We start from the raw sequence: 23,596 nt of genomic DNA on the forward strand, positions 1-23,596 counted from the left end.
TAAAAGGAGAAATAAAACACCCTCGCAATGGTTTGGAGTGGTGAATCATCCATAAAATACCCAGTTTGGCAGAGACAAGGCCTGGAATTCCAAGGGGGAAGAGTCAGCATCACTGCTGCCGAACTCCTAACCAGCCCTGAGCCGGTGAGCGGCGGCCGGCCCTGAGCCGGGTGTGACTGCACAGCCCAGGGGCATTCCCCAGTGCTGCCTCTCGATGCTCACCGGGATCTTTCCAACGCCGGGATCTGCCCAGTCAAAAAAATGTCCCCCAGCAGGAGCTATTGGCAGTCCACATCCATGATCTGTCTGACTCCTCCTGTTCTGAAATGCTAATGTGCCTTTTCTTAGAGGGCTGTGGCGTGTCTGCTGTTAGCAGTCAGCTGCTGATTCTTGGGCAGCATTTTCAGAGCCACTGAAGTACTTTCCCTTTGTCCTGTCAAGCTTCCTTTGCTCTCTTTCCTTTTTGTGTTCTTCAGGAATATTTTGCCCGTGTGCACGTAAGCCATTGTGAGTTTGTGTAGTTGTTCAGGATGTAGCCATAGCTACAAATGCTCCTCTCCATGCGGGACACAGAGCTGAGGTTGGCCTCTTGCCCAGTCTGCAATGACAAGTGGACAAAGTGGACTTCTTAGGAGCAGACATTTGGGAAAAGACTCTTCTGCCTTTTTGTGAATTCTCAAATTTAGCATTGTGTCCCACTTACACACAATAGATCTTACACTGTCTATCCTGAGGAGACATCAAACAAAGCACAGGTTTTTCCAGTCCTCAGGGACTAAGATGGCAGGACAGTAATGGAGTGGGGAACAGAAAGAAAGTATTTTGCTTTCTATCCCTTGGAATTTATCCTTAGAGAGATACCTTTACTTTTTTTTATACTATTTTTCAACTGGTACAAGTCTCCATTCTGTTGGTGATAGATGTGTAATAGAGAAAAAGTGTTACAGCTACACAAAACAGGGTTTAATTTTATTTTCTAGAGACAAAGCTCAGAAGGAGACCCCTAGAAAATTACATGATACCATAATATTTACTACTGTAAGACCAGGGTTTTCTTGACTACATAAACCTTACGAAATATTTAAGAAAATAATTTCAGGGCCTCTGGCTCCTCTCTTACACATTTAATGCCTGATTGCAATTCTGTGCTTCACAGTAAATTGAGTACTGGTTTCTTGCCCCATTGTTCCTTTACATTCTCCCAAGAAACAGGGATTAATCCTGAACATTGAGCAGAGGTAAAAGAGGGACTGTAATGCCCTTGTTGTCCCTTCACAACATGGAACAATTGTTTCCTGAGAAGTCTTGGCAATTATGCAGCCCCAAATATGCTGAGAGATGCTTTGCTGATATAATGAAGCTCTTTATAATGTTTCCTTGCAAAAGAATGCTGCATTCTTTAAGGCTTTTGTCTTTAATTTCATTTTCTGAACTTCAGACAACTATCCTGAAGATGTGCTGTCCAGATTTAGTTCAAACAGTACTTTAAATGAAGTTCTGGTACACCAAAGCCATCATGCACAATAGAAATATAATCATCTTTAAAAAGCTGCTTTACCCATATTCAGAGGAGGCACAGTATGCAGATCACATCTGTGTAAACTGTGGCAACTGGAACTTGTAAATAATTATTCCACTTGTCAGCTTTTGGCACCTAAAATAGAATTAATGAGCTTTAAGACTTGTAAGCCCTGTCTGCTCAGCTATGCAGGGAAGTGGCATTGGGAATCACTTGGGGGGTGTGTGTGCCTGTGGGGGGTGTCCCTATGGTAACAGTTTCTCAGTGAATAAGGTCAGTCCTGCCTTTTTTTATATTTTAGTTTAAGGTGGATATTACAATTACACATTATTTGTAGCAGTGTATAACACTCACATCTTTGACCTGATTTTGGCAATCTTAAAAGGAGTAATGTTCATGTTCCTCCTGCTGTTACTAGAAGATTCTGTCCAGGTTTGGGGGTTGGGTTGAGGGAGAATTTACACTTCAGAAATGAAGTGTACTTTTATTTATTAATTCCATTGTCACTGGCCTGTGACCTTTGGGCTTGCTTGGAGACAGCTGATCTGGTGGCATGTGCTGGCCCTTGCTAAATCACTATATCCATCCATGATAACAGCTCTGCCCCTTTGTTACAGTTGGCTTTTCTTTCCCTGGGAATGTGTTTGGATAATTCTCTAACAAATTTTGTATAAAGGCCCCAGTTCATAGTGAGGAGAGGGGGGAAAAGGCTCGCTCTAGCCCTTTGCAAGGCTGCAATTAGACAACAGCAGGGTTTCTCCAGCTGAGGGACTGATTCCAGAGAAAAAAGATCCTTGTCTCTAATGAGTATTTATGAATAGAGTTAATTAAATTGGATATGAATGAAGAGTTTGTCAGGTCCTTCTGTAATGAAATTTTGCATTCTTTTAGTCTTGTTGAAGGAAAATTTTCTAATGGGTGTTGGCACTGGCTGAATGTGCTCAGTGACATAAACAGGGAAGTTAACCACGTCTGTGTTTCATTTGTTTGTGGAGAAAGATACTTTACCATAATCTTTGCAGTGGATATGCTTAATATTGCATGAATTCTTTTTGGCCCATCATGATTTGGCAGAAAGCAGTAAATGAGGGGGAATCATGTTTGCTTATTACTGTATTTTTGTAGTTAATAAAATAATACAAAATTTTTGAAAGTGCTTGAATAAAATAACATTTTTTAAGTGGTTAGAAAAATAAAAATATCTCACAAATGTTTATCTCTGTAGAGCTTTAGTTTCAAATGACTTGTGGAAGTATATCTGCTCAGATGTTTCATGAGAAATCTTAATGGTGTATTTTAAAATTTGAGCATATTCATCAGTTCTATCCATGTAAAGCAGCTAGGTAGGGTTATGCAGAGACACTTGAGTTTTCATATTCTTATGGGAGTTTTGAAGAGCTGTGTGTCTGATGATGGTTTGAGTCAGAACTTGAAAAAACTGTACAAATACTTGAATCAGAGAATGACAGAATGGTTTGGTTGGAAGGGACGTTAAAGCTCATCCAGTTCCAGCCCTGCAGCCCTGGGCAGGGACACCTTGCACTGTCCCAGGCTGCTCAGAGCCCCAGCCAGCCTGGCCTTGGGCACTGCCAGGGCTGGGGCATCCACAGCTACTCTGGGCACCCTGTGCCAGGGCCTCGGCACCCTCACAGAAAGAATTTCCTCCTCTCTGTTGGCATCAGGGGTATTAACAGTGTCCTTAAAGCTGTAGGATGCAGTGGCCACACTGTTTGTCATTTCATGTTTCGCCGTGTAATAATTATTCTAAATAAGTCATGCTTTTCTATAAAATTGAGAATTTAAAACTGTCAGAAATATTCATGTGCCTTTTAGAACTTTCCAGTATGCCCCTACAGCAAATTGCTTGTTTCAGTGTCATATGAAAGGATATGATAAAAGATGTCATGTTTTAAAAAACCCAACTGTTACCACAAAAAAAATCATTATCTTGTTTCTGTGGGGATTTTTTGGAGGGGTTTGGGTTTTGGTTTCATTAACTAACAGCTAACTTTCTTCACAGCAAGAAATTATTTATCAGTACCCCATATCTGAAGCCTCCCAAAAACTGAAAAGTGTGAGAGGGATATTTCTCACGCTGTCTGACATACTGGAAAGTGTTACTGGTACCGAGATTATCAGGTAAAAGTGTTTGAAATGTGATTACTGTTTTATTACTTTATAATACCTGTACAGCAAACACAGGTCATGCATCAAGTTCTAGACAAACCAGAGCAACTCAACCTGTTTAGGCAGTAACACTTCAACTGCAGCAGCATGCCTGAAGTTGGAGTGCTCAGCCTGGATGTAAATTGATTTGGGGGAATTTTGTTGTAGTGGGTAGCAGTGACTAGGCTTTTTAGTTCAGAGAAATGATTTTCAGCTCCTTTATAACTTCATAGTGTTAACAGAAATCCTTCTGGCTTCATTTTTCTAGTTCCTCCCTTTTCTTATGTGAAAAACTGGTTCAAGTTGTTTACTGGAAAGAAGCTGACAAGTTGCTCGTAATTGGCCTTCCTGAAGAAAAGTGAGTTTCAAAGGAAAGGTTTTGTTTTCCTTTAAATTTTGTGTCCTCAGATTTCTTTTGTGTACTCTTCTAACAAAAAAGGCAAGAAAGCACTTAAAATGTACTCCTTTTACAGTAACTAGTTTTTATGTCTGTGATTCCACTATTTTGATTTACTTTATTCACATCTTTCATATATCCATTGTTGTAGTTTCTTTTTCATTTCCTCTGAAGAGAATAAGATCCTAGAAATATTTGTAAGTTAGAGAAAGAGTAATATCCTAGGATTTGGTAAACTCAAGTTCTTTGCAGAGACTGCTGAATAACATCAGTAATATTAAATATTTACACCTTCTAAGAGGACTGCTCATTCATCATAAAGATGTTATAACCATAGCTATACATTTTAATTATTTTGTCAGTGTGCCACTTTCTCAGCTGAGGAACATGATTCAAGATGTTGTCAGGACCTTGACATTCATGTACGGTTCTTTGGACAGGTGAGTTCTTTCAGAAGTATTTTCTTTGCAGTCACTCATTTTTCATTGGTGCTCACTGAAAAAGACAAATAGTAGGATTAATTTTAATGTTTCCAGGGAATTTCTTTGCATGTTCCTTTATACTTGTATAAAAACAAGAATTCTGTTGTTCTTACCTTTTGGTTTCAGTTTTAACACTAGTAAGATGCCATTTAAGCAGCCTTTGTCACCTCAGAAAGTTTTGTCCTTGATTAGGTTAAATCATTCCCATAATCCAAGTCACTGTGGATGGATGTCTGCAGCACTCTGCAGTTGCTGTCCTCTGTGTCTGTAAAACGTAGGTGTGTATCAGAGTTACATTTTTAACAGGTAAACACTCTGGACTGCTCCTAAGTGAGTGTCTGGAGTGCCAAACTCCATTTGGCAGAATGAGTGTCTTTCTCTGCATTTGGAAATCACCCAGGAGATTTTCAGCCTGACTGTTACCTAAATAAAATTCCCCAGGTGGATTACTCATATTCTTGCATTTCATTCAGGGTTAATATGTGTATGCAACAGTGAAAAAGAAGAGTAAATCTCAGTTTCCAAAAGGATGAGACTGATGTTTCAGTCACTTCAAGTTGCTCTAAGACATCTACTGTAATACCATACTGGTTTAGTTTGTTCTTTGCTTGTAGGTACTGCCTGGATATCAGCCTAGGGGGGTTTTTTCATGTCAAAAATACATCCAAACGTAGCATTGTGCTGTAAAGAGGCTTGGGTAGCACTGAGGGTTATATAAGCAAGCTGCAGATTTCTCAGTGTTATTCTAACTTGGAGTTCATGTTTGTCCAGTGCTTTTTGCCAGGTGGAAAATGTTTCTCGCCTGGATCATTTTTTCAACCTGTTCTTCCAGCGTGCCCTTCATCCCACGAGGCTGCAGCCCAGCAGCAGCCTCGGTGCTCAGCCCCAGGGTTCCTGCAGTGCCCTGTTCCTGGACAGCCTCCCAGGCCTGCGCTGGCTCACTCTGCCTCAGGAGATCAAGGTCATGTCCTTTCTCATCTCTCCAGGAAAATGGGCATGGCAGCCCAAAAACCCAGTGCAGGTGTCTTCTGCTCTTTCTGTGTGATTTGCCTAAGTGCTCTGCCCATCCCAGACCGACCATTTTCCTATAAAATTCAGGTTTGGAGCTACACCACCATTCCCACAGGATTGCTATTGTGACTTCAGAGTTATCTAGGAAGAGCAGGGAAAGCAGCCCCTACTATGTAGCTGTATGTTGGATTTTGACCACTGAAGTATTTTGGCAGGTAGGAAATATTGTTCTAGAAGCCCAGGTATGGTCACAATTTAGGAGAGTTACAAATGGCTGAATCAAAATCTATACCCACATGTCATTTGTTGCCACCAGACAGGTTCAGCTTTTCTCCACCATTTCACTGTGTCAGGTTACCTCCACGTTAGAAACTGAGTTGTGCTTTTAGCAGGACTGAGACAAAAAGTGGATCACGGTAAATAACATTTAATTATAACATTAATAACATTTTAGCTGCCAGTCGTAAATCTCACTTTCATTACTTCAATATCTGTGACTCCAGTTTAAAATATGTTAGTCTTGTCATGGTAGAATTTGGTTTTTAATGAGTATCTGCTGTGATTTGATGCAAACAGCTGAGAAATTTTAAATTCAGAGTTTTCTTTCATGGAGAGACCCAAAATATTTGTAAGTTTGTAGATAACCTAGTTAAGGCTAATTTTATTAGAAAATGATTGTAATCTGAGCTGACCCTAAACTCCATGATGCAAACTTACTTCATCAGCAACATCAACAAGAAAAGAAACCACATTAATTTGAAGATAACATTAACTAGGACTTTCCTGCATTTCTGTTTTTGAGTTTAGTAAGACCTCAGTGTGTAATTTTCATGGGAGTGTTTAGAGGGGAAAGCATGAAGGGTTAAATTTACTATTTATTATTATTATTTACTATCATTACTATTCATTGTCAATTTACCATTGTCAGGGTTTGCAGAATGATTTCAGGTTTGCTACGGTTCAGTAAGAGTTGTCAGGGATGTTGCAAGTTATGCATCAGTCTGTGCCATTGTTCCCAAACAGATTCCTCTATGCTAGTGTGGCTTTCTCCCCTTTTCTCCTCTTAAGGAAAATTCTCTTCTCCTTTATCTTTAGTCACAGACTGATAATTATTTAGTCCTTTCCACCTTGCACTGTAATTGCTTTACTATTTTTTTATGATTTGTTGATTGGGGTTTTTCAATGCTTTTGTCTTGTTTCCTCAGTTTCTGTAGAGAGGCTCTGTTTTGCTTTGGTCTCTGGTTTAGCTTGCAGGCTGCTTTTTTCTTATAAAATAGTAAATTTTAGAAAACAGCATCATTGATTCTTATAATACAGACATCCCTTTCTAGAGTTCTTTCAGATCATTCCCATTTGCCAGAAGAGTGTTGCTGTTGCAGAGGATGACATTTCCAGTTAGTGTTTTGGTGAAGATCTTTCTATTCTATAAGAATATAAAACTAAAAAGGTCGGTTCTTCAGGCAGGAAGCCACATCAGTTTTGACTGGGGAGAAACTAGTTTGAGTGCCAGCAGACTTGCTGACATTTCTCTGTTTGAAAAGTGCCTGTATTTCAATTAGAGGCAGCCTGTTAACACAGCCCAAGAAGTTTGTAATGAGGTGGTTTAGGTTCTTTTCATTGAGGAGCACATTTATGTCATGAGTTTCAGTGCCTAGGACCAAGGAAAGTGCTCTTAGTAAAACTTCATTTAACCAACAGCTCTTGCAGTTACAGAAACAAGGAAGCTTAGAGTCAAATAGAACAAAAATCATGTGTGAGAGTTTTGGCAACTTCCACAGAGACAAAAAAGTTAAATCCATTGGATAAAAGATTTTTCTGCAAACTCAGTTGGATCCAGCATTGTGCCAGGTTTGTCTCTAGACCTCGTGTGTTCTGAATGCAAGAGTGACATCTCCTTTATACCAGAGCCTGGGGTCAGCAGGCACACAAGCAGAGAAATTGCACAGTTCAAAGAGCAGGGAATTAGGCTGCAATTACAAAGGATTTTTCTTAATTCTGGTATCTGCAGGTGTCCTTGATATTTGGTGTTACTAATAAAAAACAGGTGCAAACTCTTACCCACGCACTTTGTACTTGTGAATCCCAACCTGAGATGAGCAAGACAGAGTCAGATGTGCTGTTACTGGAAATTAATGTGTTGGAAATCTCTGTTAAAAGTATTTTTTTACTGTTTCAGATGGAAATCGACACAGCGCTGAGTGATCTGGAAGCAGCTGACTTTGCAGAGCTGGTAAACTTTTTATTTTTGTTTGCTTTGCACAGTATCTCCTTGCCTTGGTGTCACATTCAGAGGTGTAAACAAGCACTATTTGCAAAATACTTCAACTTCTTTTAATCAAGTGGGTGTCAAAGCAGTTTATCCTGAATTTCTCTCCATGCTGAATATTATAATCCTATAGGATTGGTCACTGAAAATCCATCAATTAATATAATTTAAATCCGTGGGATGTCTACAAAAACACTAATTTCAACAGAGTTGATTGTTGTTACATTTCTTCTTTTTGTAAATAACTGTCTCCTTCCCAAGCAATTGTGAACAAACTTTGAAACATCTATGGATCAGAATTTAATTTTCCAGTTTACAGAAGGCAATTACAAATCCTGCTTAGTTTTAATACTGTTAAAGAAGGTAATAGTGATATAATTTACTTCAGTAACTCTTAGCTTGTTAAGATGGTGCCAGGTGTAAACATATTAACATTTCAGCTTTACTTTGTATTGAAAGAGCTCTCTTGAGCTCCTGTTCCAGAACAGTTACTCTAAAATTCTGTTCAGAAGAATCCCTGCACTAAACAACTGGGATGATTTATTTACAGAAATCAATGTTTTTAAGTTACAGTTTATTGCACAGAAATTGATTCCACCTACTTAACTTAAAATACAATATATCAATATGAAGCAGTGCTGCTAATGGGAGAGCACTGGGCATTAAAAAATGAATGAATGGGAATATTTTGAGTAAAATGTCAAAGACTGGAAAAAATGCTTTGACTTTTAAGTTTTACTCTAGGAGGGCCCCTGGTGTCAGTAGTTATGCTAAAGCTGTTAACTGTGGGAATGAACATATGCTAACAAAAATAGTTTAGGAACACTTAATTACATAGAAACTAGTTCTTTAGAGCTGAAATTTTTAGAGACAGTTGTATTGACAAGAAGTTCTATAATGGAGGCTAAAAGGTTGGTGCTTCACTTAACTGCTCAGTATTAACTGCTGTACTGGTAATAAGGGATGGTCAAATATGAAAGTATTAAAGTATTGATTATAATTGACCAGAATTAGTTCACTTGCATTTGGTAAATAAAATAAAAATGCTGGATTCAAAATGATACAATTTTTTCCCCCAACAGTCTGAAGATTATTATGACATGAGAAGATTATATGTGATCCTGGGCTCTTGCCTCTTTTACAAGGTAGTATTAATGAGTAAGAACTAAAGATTAAGAAAATGCATCTAGAAATCTGATTCAGAATCTCACAAATCTGAAGTGAATATATGAGTGATTTAAGCATGTACTTTTAGTAACAGACCTAAAACTCAAACACCATAACAGAAAAAATCAGTGTTGGAATATGAGATGTACTGTATGAACAGCAAGAACAAAAATACTTCTTTAAAACTGGAATTTCTTGGTGCACAAATCAAGAATTGGAAAGACAGAACAATAAGAAAGGAGTAAGAGTCAGCTCTGGGACTGTAGGATATTCTAATAGGAACTCTTCTGCTCATGCCCATGTTTTAAAACGTGCTCTATCTTGAATCTGTCTTAAGTCCAAGACTTGAGAAATCGTATTGACAGCTTTTTTCACTTTGGCCTCATTTGTAACTTTATTTCTCTTTGATAAATGTAGACAGTGCAATCAGCAGTATAAAGAAGGTAGCAGCCTTTGCTTTAAGGACACTTGAATTTTAAGGATTTTATCAGGCAATTCTCATTTGTGTTGGGAGTGTTTCGAGAGAAGTGGAACGGCACAGTATCTACCATGACAGCACTTCAGCTGTAAGCCCTTAGTGCTGGAACCAATGTTCTATGGATCTTCTTTGGAAATTGTATGAATTCCACTGAAAGCTCACTATTTTTGGAGAGAAAACTAAATGAGAATTTGAATTTAACACTGTAGCTGTTTTGCAAGCTGGGAAAGCCCAGCTCACCTTCGATAACTTGCATATATGCTGCTGGTTGATTTGTTTATATTTAGTGTTTTGATTGCTTAGATATGGCCCAGAAGCTCAGAGTTGTACAACTGTACACCAAAAAGACAGTCTGTGGCCAGGAGCCTTAGGAACTGAGTGCCGGTGGAGCAGGAATGGCTCTGTGTGAAAAGTACTCGTTAGTGCTGCGTGGCGGTGCTGTGTTTGTCACCGAACACCGTTCCTTTCTGTGTTTCATTAAGGGTTACCTGATCGGCAATCACCTGCCGAAGGAGCACCTCGTTGACGTGGGTCTGTACTGCCGGCACTACTGCCTGCTGCCGCTGGCCGCGGGGCGGCGGGCGGCGCAGGCGGTGATCTGGCGGGAGGTGTTCCCGCAGCGGCCCCGGCCCCGCGGGGAGCCCGCCTGCACGGGGTACGCGGAGCCTGAGGCTCGACACTTCCTCCTCATAGTCGGCCTGGTGAGTTCACGCTGCAGCACGCCCGCTCTCTCAGGCTCTCTTTTGGCTGTTCTCTAGATCAACGCTTCCCATGCTTTTCGTTGGGTAATTTCTCAAAATACTCAAATTGCAGCTGTTTCATGGGATAGAATTTCCCAGGGAGCAGTATTATTTATACATCTAGCAACCTTGCAAAGTTTAATCTAAGTTCTCATTATTTTTATGCCTTTTCACTTCAGTTGAAAATATTTCTACCTTCATAATCTTGTCTTTTCAGACAGCTCACATCAGAAGTGTCTGGTTTTGGTTTTCTAGGTGCGGGCTTTCTTTACAGCAGACAGCTGATGAGTTTGTAAGCAGTCTTTTACCTTTGCATCCTCTGTATTTACAGAGACACTTTGTGCTGTGTGTCCTGCTGGAGGCCGGGGGCTGTGCATCCAGAGCTGTCGGGAATCCCGGCCCGGACTGTATCTACGTAGACCAGGTCAAAGCGACCATTCTCCAGCTGGAAGGAATCGACGCCAGCATAGAGGAGAGGCTGGACTCTCCCTCCATCCCTCCTTTAGCCTGCGCCGACTGGTTCCTCCCTGCAGCACGGGACAGAGCGGAGAGCTCCAGCACCTCGCCGATGCTGAGCAAGCTGCAGAGCTCCTGCAGGCCTGCCAGCGCTCCGGGGAGCAGGAGGAGCCTCTTTGGGGACGCTTCCCCCGGCACAAGGAAGCAGAGCCCGCCCAGGGGCAGCGGCGAAGGGCCCGCCGAGAGGGAGAGCAGCGCCCCGCAGCCTGCGGGGGAGCGGGGCAGAGAGCACGGGCACAGGGACCTGGGGAGAGGGCAGCTCCAACAGACTCAGGTAACTTTTATAAAAAGCACACTATAAAAGAATGAGTCCCTCGAATTCAGTAGAAAATACTTCTGTAGCCTTGGGAAGCTCTGGGTCAGCCTCAGAGCCATCACACTTTTTTATTTTATAATTGCTTGTAAATATTTGGGGATTTCACATGACTGAAGTGGGCACGGGTGTGTTGAAAAAAGCAGATAGAATTGGAGAATATCCCCCAAATAACTTAGCAAAACTAATTGCTGTACAGTTCTACAGGTGCTTCTAACCAAGTTTAGTGTAAAATAGGCTACAAAATACACTTATATAAATGGATATACCTGGGCCTTACTAACCAAGCTACATTGTCCTCTTCTTTCTGTTGGTTTGGTTGGATTCTGTTCTTTCTTTAGCTGTATTCTCTTTATTTCATCTATCTGCTTGTTTTTCAGGCCACTAGGAAAAAACACACCCTGCCCAACCCATTTCATTCAGGAAACCTTAAAAAGAACCCTTCAGAGAAAGATACAGAACTTCCTAATGCTCTCAAGTAAGAAATTATTTGTTGTTGAGTATTTCACTTTTTAGGCCATTCTTGGATTGTTTTTGAATATGCACAGATTACAGAAGTCCCCACATGATTTTATTCCAACCAAAGCTTGGCCATTAAAAGATTTTTAGAAGTGAATCTATTAAACCGAGAGCTTAATTAAACGTAGAATTTTGAAATAATACAATAGAAGACAATTGTTTTTGAATAAGTCAGTATTGTGCACACCTGTCCCACATGTGTGTGACCTTGGAATTTCAAGCAGAAGTTCCTGGAGCACACATGTACTTACCTTGTGCCTCCATGTCTAGGTAACTGTACAATGAACAAAGGTTTTATTTCACTTTCCTCCTCTGGGGATGGTTTTTGAGAACGAGTGCAATGCCTAACTAGCAGCACTGTTTTGTAATTTGTTGTTTTTTTTAATTGAGTATTACAGTCAAAATTAGCAGGATTTCCTTGGTGTGGAGATAGGAACCTTTTGAATGCCTTATCTATTTTGTAATTAGAAAAACAATTCTGCCTTAAGAAGCAAAAGCTGCCAATTATTTTAATTTTTTTTAATTAAACAAATTCTCCAATATTTTTGAGGTTGACATCTGGTCCTGAGAATACCCTCTTCCACTATCTGTCTTTGGAGACAATGCAAGGAATCTTTATTACTCCAACTCACAAAGAAGTGGCACAGCTCGGCGGCTCCATCCACCCTCAGCTAATTGAGAATTTCTACCAGTGCTGCCTTTCAATTCGCTCCATTTTCCAGCAGTCCATGAGGAAAGAGGTATGGAAATTTGGATTTCTCTTTGTCCAATCACATTCTCAAGTCAGTATTTTGAGATTCTTTTCACTTCATTATTTCAGTGGTTTATGAGCAGCTGTATTTGCGTGTCTGCAGACTCTGACCAAAGCAGAATACTGTCAGTTGTCATTTTTAGATCCTAAAGTGACAATTCAAGTGAGTTAAGTGAGAAAAGGAGAATAACAGTACAAACTGAATGAAGGCAAGTTTGCAAATAGCAGCATAGTTTTTCTTAATGTTTCTTTGATGTTACTGAAGAAGTTATTTCTGGCTAGACCCATGTGCCTTGTAAGTCTAGGAATTTTTAAGTGTTAAAAATGAAAATGGTGTTAGTTTGGTGGACTGGTCACGTGGCACTGGGGTTTGGCTGAGTAGGACTTTGGCAATGAGCCCTGTACTTTGGGCACTTCTGTTGGGAGATGTAGAAACCCCAAAGCAGGCAGAGAGAATAAAGGAGTATTTCTTGGCATCAAATTGCCTTTGCCTACAGCCATTAAATTACACACATTTTATAGTTCAAGCCAAAAAAATGAGAATCAGAAATAACTGATGGACACATCTCTTTCAGTGAGATTTGGTGTAGTTTTTTGTATATTGGCTCCAGCAATTAATGCTGAAATTGGCAGGCTGTATTATTTTATTATGGCATGAGGAGAATGTAAAAGAAGAAATAGAAATTAGCCTTGTTCACAGTGCATGACAAAAAATTAAATAGAGAAATGTACTATTGTACTGTGTATTCTTTGTCATCTGCTAAATATTGTTATGGTTTAGGAGCCAGAGAACTGCACCAGTAATGCAAAGTTCCTGTAAAATGATCAATAATGAATTTTGCCTCAGTTTTTGAGAACTGAAATTTCACAATTTAACATTTAAAATGTGTACAGGAATCTTGAATAAATCTCAAATTGAGCAAAAATAAGCTCTGTGGTCATAAACCCTAAAATATGATGTTCTGAGCATCTTTGCTAGATCTTCAGCCCCTACATTTTCAATATTGTAGGCAGATTGAACTCTGTGTTTTCTGCATCTGCATGTGGCAGACAGAAGTTCCTTGAGTTGCTTTCTAAAAAAACCTTTTCTTTCCCCTTTGGAGCAGCTGCTTCACTGGCAGATCCAGAGGTGAACTGGAACTTTAGCAAGGTTTATTCAAAAGCTCTGCTCAAAACAGCTCTAAAAGCTGGAGAAAACACAACAATGTCTTTATTTTCTATGCTTTTATGCCCTCATACTGAGTAAAAGTTAGAAAGTGCTCTGAGCAAAGTGCTTCAGCTGTTTATTTACAAAAAGAAATTCCAGCCTGGCCAAGTTCATTCAATAGACTCTTACTATCACCGTTCTTAATTAGGGAGGCACACAGAGAAAGAAAGATGAGAGCTTTAGCTGTTGTAACACACTTTTTAAAAGTGCTGTAGTAACTCAGATGTCTTATTAGAAAAACAGTGTTCAGCTAGAAAGGAAAAAGTCAAAAAAGGGAGCATGTGTCTAATTTCAACTTGTGTAACAATGGAAAAGCCTTTTGATGCCAAGGTAACAAAACTGTGGAGACAAGAGTCATGTAAGCAAGTTAGCTGTGTCTTCTAAGCCTGGCTTTTTGACAGCAGAATCATCCACCAGAGCCCTGAACAAATCACATCTTGGATTTGCTTGTGGTTATGTCAGAGTGTTTCATTCTCCACTAACATTTCACTAGCTGTTTTACAGAAAAAGAAGAAGGCAGGCAGTGGGATTGCAGAGTTCAGTAAGGCAGCTGAGGATCCAGGTCTGGTGAGAGAACACGGACTTCTCTTTGAGTGCTCTCCTGAAAACTGGACTGACCAAAAGAAACCAGCACCAACAATGAACTACTGGGTTGTGGGGTAGGTTTAAAGACAAATTTCACCTCCAGTTTTGCATTTTGACTATGCCATTGTGTTCTTCAAAAATAAATTCAGCTGTAGCACATCACAAATACTTGAGCTGACTGGCTTGGGTAGTTTTAATTTAAGGGGACTGGGAAGTTGCATTGATCTGAATTTCCACCTTTAACAGTTGCTGAGTCAATGATATTAACAAATCAGGTGAACAGTTATAATTACTGTTATATTATAAAAGAGGGTTTTTCATTGGGAAGAAGAATGTTTAAAGAGAAAAAAGAAAAATAATTCTTTCCCACCATGAGTGTATGTAACTCCAGTTTATGTGGAATAATTAAAATCGTTGATTAAAACATTAAAAAAATGCTTACTCTACTGTTGATGTCTTTTGAAAAATAATTATAATGCACATGTATTAACAGCTTCTGTATTTTAGCTCTTTCCCTAGAAGAGCTCATTAGATTAATATTTGGGAATGTAACCAGCCAGATGTTATTACATTAAAAATTAGTAAATATGTGAATGCTGGGGCTTGCTCCCAAGGACCTTGATTGCAGCTTGTAGCCCAGAAACTTGGATTGCTGCAAACAGACCAGTAACGTGGAAGATCCTGAAAACCTGATGACTTTTTTTCCTACACAGCCTTAAAAAAAACTGAGTAGAGAATAACTTGACTTTAAAATTACTGAAAAAGGTAATAATAATGCAGGATAGCCACCGAAATTTGCCAACTGTCTTACACAGCAGTTTGTTTTAACTTCCTGCTGAAACCTCTCAGTACAACCAGAATCCACTATTTGAGGAGAAAAAAATAACACCTGTGATGATTTTCTTCTTTTTATTCTTTCTTTTTTTTTCCCCAGGAGACTGATTCTCCATCCCAAGCCCCAGGAGTGTTACGTGTGTTTCCATGACTCAGTGACAGAGGCTGCTGTGGAACTGGCCTTTAAGCTGTCCTTTGGCTTGGCTGCATAGCTGAGCTCCCTGCGCATCAGGCACCCTGTGTGCTGTGTTACTGCTTTAAAGAGCCCTGACAAATGAAACTAACTCCCTTGGGTGCCACCCATGGGGTAGCATCAAAATGCTTTAAAAAATCAAATACCTGGTGGGATGATGCAGTTAAAACTTCAGTGGTGCTTCTAATGAGCTCGTCAAATGAATACTTTAAAATATTTCAGAGAAGCAAAGTTCTTATTTTTATATACTGTCATTTTTTTTTTATCCTGGTCATAACTTTGTTGTATGAAAACACCACATAATTTGTGGGTTCACTGCTGTTAAGTGTACAACATGCAATATAAAATGGTAAGCTGACCCTCAAAGTACTCTATGAACATGGAAATTGGTGAGGGAGGGAAAAAAAAGTTCTTCTATTAGTTAAAATTTTGCTCCTCTGAGGGCCTGAAAAATGCTGAATGTTTTCAGTAGAACTCTGTTAATCAAAACAGAGAAATCTTTCAGACAATTCCTGGTACTTAGGCTCACAAAACTAATGGCTTATCATTCCTGCTCTCCTGGCACACTCAAGGACTATAGTGTGGTTGATGTTTTACTTGACTCTGTGAGTTTTAACTATAAATAATACTTTTATTTGTTAAAATGCAATTTTGAAGACACAAAGAAAGGTGGGGGGTGGGCAGGGTGGTTTTAAGATGTGCATGGACTTGGCTTATTTTATATTCACAATTTCATAATAAAAATGTATATTTGTTAAGGAACAGTGAAGCATTAATTTTAATTTTTTTTTTACTTATTTTCTCTTTTATTATTTTACTCTTGTTTTCCATAAGTGCTTTTCATAAAATGCATAACTCGAATTGGATTTTAAACAAAGAGATCAAGAATTTTAAGTCTTCAGGAAAGCAAATTGAATTTCATGGGTTCTCATGACCAAAGCTTTAGGTCTTGCTTTCTCTAGTAAATGACACAGTTTGGGTAGTCCTAAAACAGTCAGTCAGTGCTTGCAGTGCTCACAGGGTGATTCCCAGTTTCAGTTCCAAGCAGCAGAAGTCTGAAATGCAAGCGTGTGATTGCAGCTGGGCTGAGCGGCGTTCTCCAGGATTTATGGTTCCCAGCAGGTGAGCAAGAGCAGTTCAGTCTGAGGCATACAGATCACACAGCAGTGTGTGTGTTAGCTGTGCTCCCCCTGTGTAAATCAAGTGATGTGAGTTACCCTGTTACACCTCTCAAAAGTCTAAAGTCAGTGAGGTTTGGGTATTAGATTTCCTCATAGATGGGAGGAGGAATGTGGAGGAAAGCAAGCAGTCTTTGCTGCAGTGCTTTTAGCTGTTTGGCATAGTGTCCAGGAGAACCCTTCCCTTAATTCAGAAGAATGATGCAATTCTAAAGATGCCACCAAGGTTTTGACAGCTGTATCAGCTGTCAGGCCAGAAGGCACAGGGAGGCTGCTTCAGGAGAGCAGAGTCTGCACAGCCCGAGGCTGCTCTGCTCTCCTGCACTCTCCATAGGTGTCCCTAGCACTGGGAATGGATGCAGTAAGGAAGTTGAAAATCTAAGCTCTCTCTCACGTTACTGATGTTTCACTTGTAGTTTGAGGTTTTCTAGTGCTAACGCCACATTCATATGCTGTTAGTAAGTTTCAAAATAAAAGAAAGGACCTGAAAAGGAAGATTTTTGGCCTTTGGAAATTTTAAAACCTTTAGTTATTTTTTTTAAAATCCATTTCTTTCTCTGTAGAATTTTTGGTACTGCTGGTTTGGCAAATGTTACAGTATTTCCCAACACAGGCTCTAAAAGTTGCTTTTAAGGACAAATGCAAACATATTTTTATGTCCAAGGGGATAAAGGAAAACAGGTAAAAAAAAATTATATGCATATTAATTTTAATAAGCTAGATCTGGTCAAGGGCAGTGTGCTTCCTTCCCTCAGCATGGCTGGTAATTAGTGGTGGTAGAAAGAAGCAGGTTTCCTGTGTAGCTTATTGTTGCAGCAATAAAATCTGGGGTTTGATCTTAAATGATTAATGACTTTGTGAGGTGCCTGTAAATGTCCACCCATTCAGATGGATCCTTGAAAGGCACACAGGCCAACACCGTGGAATTAATTACAAGAAATCTTGGTCATGGAACATAAAATGTTGATACTGGCATTTGGCAAATAGCATAAAATTCATTCATATCAGCAGAATGGAAAATAAGTTCTTCATATCTGAGTTGTTTAATGTGAAAATAGATGGAAAATCTGCTTCATTTGTCTTAAGTTATCTCTTTCAGGATTTCTTTGATTAGGTTTTGATAATGTAAACAAAAGTCCAGTGTTCTGTGATTTCTCTTGTTGACAGTTCTTTACTACAGTGCCAGAAAGTTTCCTTGCCACAGGCTTTTCTGGTAGTGCTGACCAGGAGGAATTCTGTCAGTCACTAGAGTTTGATTAATCTCCTGATATTGCATGCAAATTCTTAAGCAGAACCTTCTCAGTTACAGTCATTTTGTATATGAAGATTGTAAGGTTATTTTCTTTCTTTCCTTACAGTGGAAAAAAGTAAAACAGGCATTGTGTAAATAACACTGTTTATAGTTCTTAAAATCTCCCTTCTCCTGAAGTGCTTCCAGATGGCTCACGTGTGTATGAGCTTGTGAGTCAAACTTTAGAAACATTCCGTGAATAACCCTCAAGATTAATTTCCTTAGAAGTACAGTATTTAACAAAGTGGCATATCCACTGTTGAAGCTCAGGGTCTTTGGATTCTTTCTTACATGTTCTGTTCAGGACAGGAAATGGAATCCTACAGCTGGCAAATAAAGAGTGATTTTGGGTACATGCACATGGTCTGCATTTACTACACAAGATGTAACCCTGATGCAGCTGAAGCCAGCACAGCTATGTCAGAGCTGTAAAAAGTTAGGTAAAACATTTCTTCTACTGTTATCAGCTTTTACAAGTGAAAATATAAAAAAACCTCATTGTAGGGATTGCTCTGAGACTGCCATGTTTCCTGATTATTTTGTAAATCCAGTGTTTTGGATAGATCTTGTTCTTGGTGAAGTTTCCTTTAGCACAAAGGTCAGTATTCTAATATTGTAACGCTGTGTTTTCATAGTGTATACAGCAATCCTGGTGTTTCAGTTTTGGAAGGGCATTTTGGCAGGCCTGGCTCTGGCAGAGATCAGCTCAGCTGGGCAGAGCATGATGCTCACAGGGGGAAGGCAGTGAAATCTCTGCAGTGGCAGTGCCAGGCTTACCTGATGTGCCTCAGGTATTGTATGTATTTCATTCTAGAGGCAGAACCATGCACAACAGTATTAGAATCCTTCCTGTTACTTAAAAATTCACCAATGTGCAATTACAAGCATTAAAGTAGTAAGAAATGCATATTCTTTAAAAGAAGAGGATGAAGCAGAGTAAAAGAAAATTCTCTGGAAATAGTGCTGTAGCACAGCTCTCAGTTCTGCATTTGTTTCCATCCTGTAGGAAAAAGTTTTAACTGAATTTTGCCAACTTTGGGTGCAGAAACCAGAGGAGTTTGGTTTTTCTTAACTTAAGGTGTTATGGGCTATCATTTAAAGAATTTGTCACCATCCTTGTTCTGTATCAAGAACATCAACTGAAGATTTTCTCAGCTGCAGATGATTTCTGGGTAGTTTGTGTCTCTAGATACCTTTCATCCATGAAATAGGTAAAATGTATTTTCTGCAAGGCTTTGCAGTACAAAGAGGAATCTCTGCTGCCTCTGGGGCTGTTGGCTTTCCTGATTTGCCTGCAATGGACAACTTAACTCTGGTTCTTGTCTGTGCAAGGTTATCCCAGGAATTGGCTGCTTTGCTTCACCTGTTGTCCCTATGCCTTGTACTTGGGCTGAATTCTTCATTTTGTGATGCCTTTGGTATCAGAACATGTAGTTTGGAGTTTTTCCTTCACAGGTTGGTTTTTTGCCTGACATGTTTTTACCGAGAGCTGGAAAACAGATAAAAATCTACACATAAAATTTTAACATTTTAAACTTTGTCACACGGATTTTTTAACTTTTGCTCCACTCTAGGGAAAAACAAACAAGTATTGTTTCTTGTACATCTGAGCAAGAGTGTGTGGGGAGGAAGTGAAAGCATGGCATTCCATAGAAGAAATTCTTTGCAGAGAAAGGGCAAGAGAATCTGATCCAGGAGGATTCTGCTGAATGACAGCAGCCTGCCATTGGAGTGGTAGATTTTTGACCTGGAAAGTGTTTCAGCAAATGGAAGTCATGACCTGTTTGAATACAGTCTTCATCCCTTCGGTGTTTTTGCTTTGTTAAAAACGAGACACAGCAATGATCTCCTGTTTCAGTGTTTCAGTTGTGCAGCAGTCTGTACTGAAGCAGGGTGTCTGCATGCATAGCAATGTGCAGAAATTTCTATTGTGTGCTGCTGGGCAACAGTTCCAGGAACTGCGGACTGGCTTATTCAAATTACAAATACAAATGGACTTCCTGGCCTGTGCAGGGAATCACTGTGCACCAGGCCTTCAGTTTTGGATGTCATGGACACCATTAAGGTGGCTTTTACAAACAGAAGTGAACACCTTTTAAATCTTTATCATCACATTTATTATGAACTAATGAGGGTGTTAGCAACAGCTTTTCCACTTACAGTTATTTTGTTTGACAGACTATTAGTGAAGAGCCAAGTCTTTCTACAGAAATTGATCAAAATTACATTTCTGATCTGCTGGATCTGATGTGCAGTGTACAGAACTTGTACAGGCTTCCACTTTTGTTTTGTGAAAGTACGTTCAGCTCACAGCTTGGTGAAAGCTTTTAGTAGAAACTAGGATTGGCTTTCCTTTTCCTTCTCAGAGGCAGATATTTGTGGTAGGACAGGTTGGTGGGTAATTTTACTAGGTCGTTCAGTGGCATTTGAAGTACATTTAATAATACAAATTCTTGCTGTGAAGATTAAGTTTGAACAAATAATTGAAGAAACAAAACACAAAAGTGCTCTTGGAAAGCAGGAGTTTGTCCCCTGCATCCCTGAGGAAGTTGTGCCACCTGATAACAGGGAAGAGTTGTTAGTTCCAAAGTGTTTTGTTTTGAGGATCTCCTCTTGGTATTCCAGGAAGCCAAAAGAAAATCTGAATAAATACTGGCACAGAACTTGCTTAAGTCATTTCAGAAAATGCCAGGGATACTTAAATTCTTACATAAGGGTCTGCATACCTCTGGTAATCTGTCCTAGATATCACAAACCTTGAAGCTCACCCCATTAGCACTACTGACGTCTGCCTTTCAGACCAAATGTGATTTCACTGCTTTATGCTTTATCTGAGCAGCAGGCCTGCAGTCCATGCTGGTTTTATTTCAAAGTGCTGTGCCTCTAGAGGCTTTACCAAAGAACTGCCTCTGTTTCTGGTCATTAACTTACCACTAGCAGAGAGAAGAGTATCAAGATTATTAGAAACATAAATTATAATAAGATAATGGGTTTACTAGCACAAAATATGAAAATGAGAGGATTTATGTGTTGTGGGTGTATAAATGTATTTTGTAAGTGATCCTTGTTTCATTCTGTTGTTCTGAAGATACAAATGAAACTGATTAGTCTGATTTTAACAACTTCTTATCATGCTGCTTATTCTGATCCCAGTGGAAGCCTTGAATTAAATACAGCACCTGTTATTTCTCCAGTTAAGACTGTATTTTCCAGATGGGGTAACTCTCTGGAACAACAAGCATACTACAGTTGCTGCTTTCAGCAAAACTGGTTTCTGTCAGCTAAGCAGCAACAACCATTATCAAATAGCCCCTCACTTGCATATATTCATGTTGATCCAAAACAAAATATGCTAAATGCTTTTTAGCAATGTTGGACCCTTGGTTTTATTGCTCATGTGAACATGTATTTCATATGTGGGTATCAGTGCCCCAAAGTAGACAAGATTGTCTTTCTGCCATTATGGAGAACCTAGAACCTCACCGTGACGTTCCAAGTGGATTTGATTTCAGATATAGCTAAGTTAAATCTTCAATATTGGTATTAAAAAAAAATAAGTATCTGCTCTCCACTAGAATTTGACATAATGAGAGGGACTTGGATTTGTCTCTCCCAAAGAAAAGTGCATGTTTTTTTGCTAGTGAAGACAAGAAACCAGTGTGCTGGTTCCTAATACAGCCCTTAATATGTTTTAGAGGACTCTTGATCACTAATGAACTGCAATTACTTGGTATAAAACTATTTCACTCATACTAAAGAAGGAAAGAAATGAGCTGTGCAAGTTTTAATAGCATTGAAAGAATTCAGAGCACCCTTAGGATGGGAGTGACCTCGTTTAATTCCTAAGCCTTCTACTTGCCCAGCAGAGCTTAAAAGAAGCAGCAGAAGAAGGATCACAGCTTTTCTAAATTTAGCCATTGGAACCAGCTAACAGAGCATGACACCAGATAAATATTTAATAGTCAAAGATCCTCCTCTGGAGTGATCCATTAGGGGAAAAGTTCCTTAGTGATCTTCACTACAGAAAGACCAATGAATCCAAGACAATACTTACTTGCCTGTTGTTCGAAATTCTCTCTCTTTCCATTTTGTTCATACTAAAACAGCATTGAAAAGGCTCTTACCTGGCTGGCAGCATTTGCAGCCAAAACAGCCCAAAAATATAGAGCCAATATCTAGACACCTAGAGCACTTGGTACAATATTGCCTGAGAAAAATCAAAATAGCTGAGGATTCTTCTCAGTATTGAGGATAAATCTTAGTGTGTACATAAATGAGAAGACTCTTATTTCTGAGGTAATAGTTTTCAAGAGGGAAAGACCAAGCCTTGTGGAGTATTGATAACTTAAGGATCCAAAAGAAGCATTTAGGAGGCATTTAAATGTCTGGTTTCAAAGAAATCAGGGCCAGCAGTGTTCCTAAGATTTCACCCCAACCATTCAGTTTGACATGAAACCCTTGGCTCATGGAGTTTGTACAAACATTGTTTTGAGCTCCTAAAATACCAGATGCGATCCACAAGCCAGGAGTTGGAAAGAGTGGAGCAAGCCCAGCCCCAAGATTGCGACAGAGGCTGTTGATGATGAGAAGGGGGGCTGTGCTCAGGCAGGTCTGGCTTATCTGGCTGGAGCTGTGCTCATGCTCACAGACTGGGCATCAGCGTGACACTGAAGCACACAGACGACTTCTAGCAAATGCCTCCAGGAGTTTGGCTTACCCAGCTTGAACTGGTATCCAACTCCTGACAAAGTCCACTGGCACTTTCTGGTGGCCGTCAGGAGTGTTTGCACAAGTCTGCTCCCCGTGCAGCTTCAAACCAGCTGGCTGGGCTTGCACAAGCACACCGGAGCATTTGCGTTTAATCTCTTTGCCCCCGAGGTTTCTGTTCAGTCTGGACTCAGCCTCAAGTGGTGCTGCCCTACCTTGAACCACTGTCTAACAGGGGTGGAATGGGCAGAGCAGGAATTGGAGCTGGGGATCTGCCCCCCTTGGCTACTGTAGATGGGACTGGACCTGCTTTGCCTTTCTGATCCTAATCCCAGCAGGTGAAAATGAGATAATTGAGGCAGAGAGTAGTGTTACAAATACTTCTGTGTACCAGTGGTTTCTCTTGTCTCTGGAAGTTTTAGAGCATGTTTTCATTAGGAAAATTCTGGTTTTTTAGTAGACCATTGAAACTGTGGCAAATGGGAGAGATAATCAAGCCTCTTGACAGGAATGTTGAACTAGTTTAGTCGTTTTGTGTGTATTTTTAATCTCTCCAGTGGAACAAAACTGTGCAGTGCAGTGTCACATGCTGTGTCACAAAGACGTCACATTGCTGAGTGAAACAGAGCACAAAGTGTCATTTTTAGAAGCAAATAAATACTTAGGGAAATTTGTTCCAGCCTGTAGGTTTGTTTTGTGGCGTTTCAATCCACAAATACCCGATACCTATAAAATGCGGGGTAAGCAGAGATAGTCGAGAGGCCTTTTTTCCCCAGGGAAAGAAAACAAGCGAGGCTGTTTCGGGAAATACCCAGGGCCCGACCGCAGCCGGGCACGGCTCTTCCACAGGTGAAGGACTGCAGGGCGCAGACTCTGCCTGTCCCGGGCCCCCGCAGGCACCAAGGGCCATCCCCCGCTCTGTGTGGGACACAGCTGCGGGCCTAAGCGGGCTCCCAGCACAGGGCCCGCGCTGTACCTCGGGGCTTCTCCGGGTTCCGTCTGCTCCGGGAGCCGGGGGCTGCCCCCTCCTCACGGCAGGTCCGTGGCGCTCACTCCGCGCATTGGCCCCGCTGGCCGCTCGGCACTAATTGCTCCGGATTGTTTTAATGCCATTAGTTCGCACCGTGTGCCGGTGCCGCGCTCCCCGGACCCTTTAGGGCGGGCGGGGCGGTCTCTCCGCAGCGCTGACGCGGTCCGGGGCGTCCCTCTGGGCGGCGCCGCTCCCGCCCCGCTCGGCCGCATCCCTCCCGTTCCAGATCCTTCTGGAAGGGCAGCG

The 23,596-nt window shown here is 40.4% G+C and overlaps 1 protein-coding gene and 1 long non-coding RNA gene across 4 annotated transcripts in view; one reads left to right on the forward strand and one right to left on the reverse strand.

Annotated features, from left to right (window-relative positions):
* INTU (inturned planar cell polarity protein) overlaps positions 1 to 16,698 on the forward strand; it is a 43,559-nt gene extending 26,861 nt beyond the window's left edge. The window contains exons 5-16 of one of the 3 annotated variants that reach the window (XR_010082650.1): positions 3,540 to 3,658; positions 3,954 to 4,043; positions 4,445 to 4,522; positions 5,336 to 5,525; positions 7,752 to 7,805; positions 8,924 to 8,986; positions 9,969 to 10,187; positions 10,558 to 11,016; positions 11,436 to 11,533; positions 12,125 to 12,314; positions 14,026 to 14,191; positions 15,052 to 16,698. Coding sequence is in view for 2 of the 3 variants with exons in the window: in XM_063415339.1 (XP_063271409.1) it covers positions 3,540 to 3,658; positions 3,954 to 4,043; positions 4,445 to 4,522; positions 5,336 to 5,525; positions 7,752 to 7,805; positions 8,924 to 8,986; positions 9,969 to 10,187; positions 10,558 to 11,016; positions 11,436 to 11,533; positions 12,125 to 12,314; positions 14,037 to 14,191; positions 15,052 to 15,163 (1,827 nt within the window). In the remaining variant the exon portion in view is untranslated. The remainder of the gene's footprint in view (positions 1 to 3,539; positions 3,659 to 3,953; positions 4,044 to 4,444; positions 4,523 to 5,335; positions 5,526 to 7,751; positions 7,806 to 8,923; positions 8,987 to 9,968; positions 10,188 to 10,557; positions 11,017 to 11,435; positions 11,534 to 12,124; positions 12,315 to 14,025; positions 14,192 to 15,051) is intronic. The other 2 variants (XM_063415339.1, XM_063415338.1) reach the window with 2 other exon arrangements.
* LOC134559966 (uncharacterized) lies at positions 4,440 to 23,463 on the reverse strand. The gene is made up of 3 exons (XR_010082651.1): positions 23,297 to 23,463; positions 4,678 to 4,829; positions 4,440 to 4,577 (listed from the first exon to the last, which is right to left on the reverse strand). It is a non-coding gene; the product is annotated as an uncharacterized LOC134559966 (long non-coding RNA).
* Between the last annotated feature and the right edge of the window lie 133 nt (positions 23,464 to 23,596).

The sequence above is a fragment of the Prinia subflava genome, chromosome 18 (genome assembly GCF_021018805.1).
Source record: "Prinia subflava isolate CZ2003 ecotype Zambia chromosome 18, Cam_Psub_1.2, whole genome shotgun sequence".
NCBI classification, from domain to species: Eukaryota; Metazoa; Chordata; class Aves; order Passeriformes; family Cisticolidae; genus Prinia; species Prinia subflava.